The 5,332-nt window shown below is 33.3% G+C and overlaps 1 protein-coding gene across 1 annotated transcript; it reads right to left on the bottom strand.

The window, feature by feature from the left end:
• Positions 1-4,448: 4,448 nt before the first annotated feature.
• On the bottom strand, positions 4,449-5,018 carry LOC145793796 (UPF0481 protein At3g47200-like). Its single transcript, XM_082876665.1, has one exon. It carries the CDS (start codon positions 5,016-5,018, stop codon positions 4,449-4,451), a length of 570 nt encoding a protein of 189 aa, XP_082732791.1.
• Between the last annotated feature and the right edge of the window lie 314 nt (positions 5,019-5,332).

Raw genomic sequence — 5,332 nt, 5'->3', positions numbered from 1 at the left:
TGAAGAATAATCAATATTACTTTTGTACGCATTTGAAGAATCTAATACACAATATATATATATATATATATATATATATATTATCCTTTGAATCACAACCACATATTGAACAGAATAACGTCATATATTTCATAAATAAAAATTGAATGTTCAAAAGTATATACAAAATAATTAATAAAAAAAAATTAACTGTGATTACATATATTAAAAAAATAAAAAAACTTGAAACACAAAGTCCTTGAATTCTTTGACCATATTTTGCATCTCTCCGAGTAATTTTTGACCTGAAAAATGAAAACACAAATTAATTAAGAGGCAAAATTTGCCTCTTTTTTAGAAATTACGAATGCATTTAAACTGTTAGAATAGTAGAGAGAGGAAAATAATATGTATTGTATTGAATGAATTGTCCTATACAATAGAAGGCCTGTATATATAGGCTGAGAAAGAGTATCCTAGTAGAAATCTAATTATGAGAAAGAGTATCCTATAAGGGCATGTTTGATTGGAGGGATTAAAGCATGGGATTGGGATTATTAATCCGTGGGCCCAATTATCCTATGTTTGTTTTGACACTTTGGTTTAGGATTATTAATCCAATGGATAATTAATCCAACAAATTTGTAGGATTATTAGTAATGGGGTAGGGGTGGGATAGTTAACACCACACTAATTTGATAGGATTATTAATACTTCACTAATAGTGAAGTGAATCAAACATGACCTAAGAGACCTAACTATGACAATACCTAATATATCTAGGAAATCAATACCTAATATATGTAGGGATATATACCATATATACCTTAACATCTACTCTCAAACTCAAGGAGGATAAACATCTTGAGTTTGGAGAGAGAAACTAAAACATGAAATAAAATTAAATAAAATAAAAGGCAAATAGATTGCAAAATCTGAACGGGAGCGCAAGGGCGCTTGAAATAGATCAGAGGCTGGAACTAAAGCCGCAAGATAGTTTATGATCGTGTCGGACCATTGTAGGAACTGAAACTAATGCCAGAACAATTTAAGGTCGTACCAGACCAATATAGAACTGGCTGGAACTAATGTTGAGAGACAATTTATGGTTGTGTCGGACCATTGTAGGAACTGGCTGGAACTAATGCCAGGACAGTTTAAAGGGGTCACATCGGACTGATGTAGGAGCTAACCGGAATCAATGTAGGGACAATTTACCGGGTCATGCCAAACCGTTGTAGAGACTGGATATTGAAGCAGCAAGTGTGACACACACATAACTTATGACGTTGTTTTGAACGATGATGGCAACAGATGATTGAGTGTGCCAAGAGGCGACTTGGATGGTGCACCAAGGGGCGAGTTTGGTGGGGCACCAGAGGAAGCGGCTTGGATTGTATGCCAGAGAGGGCTGGCTTGGGTTGTGCGCTAGAGAATGTGGCTTGGATTGTGCGCCAAATGAGGTGGCTAGGTGGTTTGCATGGTGTATAACCATGTTCACCATGATATAAGTATAATACCCCCCTCAAACTGAAATAGGTTTGAAAATAGAAACTAATTTGAGGTTGAAGCAGAGTGAAAGATAGAGTGCAAGGAAAAAAAATGTAGTACGAGTAAAAAACAAAAAAAATAAATAAATAAATAAAAATATGATAAAGATATTTGAGGTAGAAATAAACCAACATATAGAGGAAGAGATCAGCACGAAGCGATACTGAAAGGAAAACATAATAGCGGAATAGGTTGAGGTCCGGCGAGCAGCCAAGGCGAGGCTGCCGCCCGCCGGTGAAGCGAAATTACTAGATTCTTAACCTAGCTCTGATACCATGTTAGAATAGTAAAGAGATATAGAAAACAATATGTGTTGTATTGAATGAATTGTCCTTTACAATAGAAGGCCTGTATATATAGGCTGAGAAAGAGTATCTTATAAGAGACCTAATTATGGTAATACCTAATATATGCAAGAAATCAATACCTAATATATATAGGGATATATACCATATATACATTAACATAAACCAATAAAAAAATAAAACATAACAAAGAACTTGTTTGCGAAGACTAAAAAGATTGGGACAAAAACAAAAACGAACCTATTTGCGAAGCCGAGTCACTTAGCGATGCTAGATATTGATAGTCAAATTAATTAACCACTAATCAGGAAAAAATCCATGTAAGAATGATATTGATAGTCAAATTAATATGGAATTTTTGTCGTAATAATAAACAAAATAGTACAACAATTTATGTGTGTTACTGAGATAATAAACATAAAAACAAAGGTAGCGTTTGGTAGAGTTTTCTAAATATGATTTGATAAAAGAGTTGTATTTTGAGTTTGTGAGTTTTTGAGTTATGATTTGAGTGTGGAAAATTTGTTTGGTTATGAGTTTTAAAAAGAGTTTTGAATTGAGTTTTGAGTTTTTGAAATTATAAAAGTTATTTAATTCAAAAACTTATAACTCATAATCAAACACACAATTCAAAATTCTATTGAAAGCTCATATAAAAATTAAAACAATTTCAAAAATATTTTTTGTTGACAATATAAAAATAATAAGTGCCAAAAAAAAAAAAAACCAACACTATTCCAGTCAACTGCCGGACGTCTGGGGGGACGTCCGGGTTAGCCAAATTTTCCCGCCTGAAAAAGAGTTTTCAAAAGTGGGTGTGGAATTATAATTTGAAATCTCAAAATAAATACCACACTCAAATCAATGGACGGAAATGTGTTTGGAACACATAACCAAATACAACCGAAATATTTCTAATTAGCCCACAATAATAAGAGCACATCAATACTAATTGCAGGTATTTCTACATAGGCCTCTTAAATGTGCAGATATGTTCCCTAACATGCCAGTGACAATCAATAACTCAAGCTAAATTCAGTTGATCAACGAAATCAATACATAGGTAGATCTTCAAGCAACCATAAAAAACAAGCTAAAATCAGTTGATCAACGAAATCAATACATACGGAAAAAAAAAAAACATTCATGTAATTGAGTGACAATTTTTTCTTGGTTTTAGTAATAAAATACTCATTCCTCAAGAAAAACTTTTCCATATAATTAAAGTAATGAAACAAGTGTACCTTTCATGACTTAAAAGTAAGTCTTCTCACCAAATCAACTCGTTTGAAGGTGACCGAATTTGAAAAGAAAAAGAAAAATATAGATGAAATATTATTTTATTTTATTTATTATTTTAAACATTTATCTAAATGAAAAATATTTGAGACTCTTTTTTGAAAATTCCCACAATTCCTTTTAGATTTCAATTATTGATGTATATGTGGGATCTAATCATGTATTAATGGCTGAGATCTAAAAGGTTGTGGGGGTCTCTAAAAAAAGAGAGTCTCAATCATTGTTGTTATCTAAATATATAATCTAAACACGGTGAAAATGAATCTAAACTCGGACACTCTTTTATTTCAAAATCCAACTTTAAAATCGAACCCTTTTGACCTGATTGGCTATAAAAACTCCATCATGAATATCTATGTGCCACCAATTAATAAAAGCAAATTGGTCCACTACCACTACCTCATTTACAATGCATATACTGCATGATTTTACAAATCGACCCATAACGATCGATTTTTTCCCCACTACAGATACATTGGTTTATCGATGCGAAAGAGTATCGTATTCGTATATGTTGGTTGTGATACGGATCAGTTCATAGTTGATCCATGACTTAGTTTACAACCGGTATGATTAGTGATGGAGTAAGAAAATTATTTTAAGAAGCACACACTAACCACGAATTAAAAAAAAAAAAAAAAAAAAATCACTATAATGACCTACCCCACATTGATTGAATGTGCTTGGCTTGCCTTTTGCACTTTCTATATAAGAAAAATCAAGCCGCATTCGTATTTCCTATTAACAGAGAGTCATACATTGCTTGACTGTCAAAGTTAGTCTTCACTTTTTTGAAGTGGAGACAGCTGTCTCTATATTTTGCCTTTTATATTATTTTTATCTTCCTAATTTTAATTAATTTTATTTTGATCATTAATTTTAGATTGTGTCAATTTAATTCAATTGATAACGTTGATTAGGGTTTTTAAAAAAAAATGATTATTAAGTTAGTTAAAGTTAACTCATTAAGTTGAACAACTTCATAATTTTGATTATAAAAGCATATGACATGCATTGAAATTACAAAGACTAAATAACACAAAAATAATGTACAAGAACTACTGATGTAATTTTTCCACAAATTAACCAGTCTACGTTCTTCTTGCGCCTCGTTCCCGCCATCTCCCCATTCCTCTCTTTCTGAAAGACCCACCAGAAAATTTGTCCAGGCGAGTGAGTTAGTATCTTACTAGTGGATGGAAGAATTTCCTATGCAACTTTTCAAACGACACAATTGTACATAATCTACTGATCAATCTTACACAAACACAACGGTTTCTTTCATTAATCAAGAACAATAACTTGGTTCAACATTTATGAAAGGAAGGACTTATGAAAGAAAGGAAACATGGTAAAAACTGTCTGCGTCGAAGTGAGTAGAAGCAACACAACAGCACCCAGAAACGAAATGATTGTCCATGGACTATTGACGTAATTATGCCTTAATTTTGCAGTCCATATGTTCCAACGCCATCTACAATGCTCATTGATATCATTGAAAACTTCGGAGTAACAAAAGCCATCGCGAGACACAAAGAAACAAGTAGAGGCTTTGGTAAACATGGCGCAAATAGCTTCGTCGTTGCCTAACATGTTATTGATTATTCCATTACGACGGAGCAAGCTGACATCCTTGGACGAGTTGATGAGGCAAAACATGAAAGTCAAATAATCTGTGACATATTTAGGGTTCGAATCTTGAAGATGCTGCTCGTGCGCAATTATATTTCTAAAAAAGCACTCGGTCTTCTCTTCAACTGTGAATTGTGGGATTTCCAGTGTCCCATTTACAAACTTTATATCGAGCAAAGGAGTTCTATGATTAGCCTTCTTGAATCTAATCCCGCCTCGCGTAGCTCTGTGGCATAATGTATGAATTCCCATCTCTTTTCCTTCTTTCCAAGATTTCTTTGTGCGAGCAGTTTTGCAAACGAATGAGAGGTTACATGGTGTGCTAGGTCAAGAACATGCTTCACGTCATGGGGTAAAACCAAAGAGGAAGGTTTTAAAATCTTTTTAGGACTGGGCAATATAGAGTAATAGTAATATTCCCTAGTGCAATAATAGTATCGCATGGCTAAATCAATGATATTGTCACGGGGTCTGGAATTTTGGTCATTTCAAACAATTGTACGAGGATAAAGAATGGAAGTTGATTTTCAAATAACAATAAGTCACGCCATATGATATGGTGGATC

This window comes from Camellia sinensis, chromosome 6, assembly GCF_055761805.1.
Source record: "Camellia sinensis isolate YWXY chromosome 6, ASM5576180v1, whole genome shotgun sequence".
Classification (NCBI taxonomy): domain Eukaryota; kingdom Viridiplantae; phylum Streptophyta; class Magnoliopsida; order Ericales; family Theaceae; genus Camellia; species Camellia sinensis.
The sequence above is the reverse complement of the archived record's forward strand: the minus strand, read 5'-3'. Positions and strand labels throughout refer to the sequence as shown.

Excerpts from the sequence above, each read along its gene's own strand:
- LOC145793796 (XM_082876665.1), bottom strand. The coding sequence starts at position 5,018 with ATGGGAATTCATACATTATGCCACAGAGCTACGCGAGGCGGGATTAGA.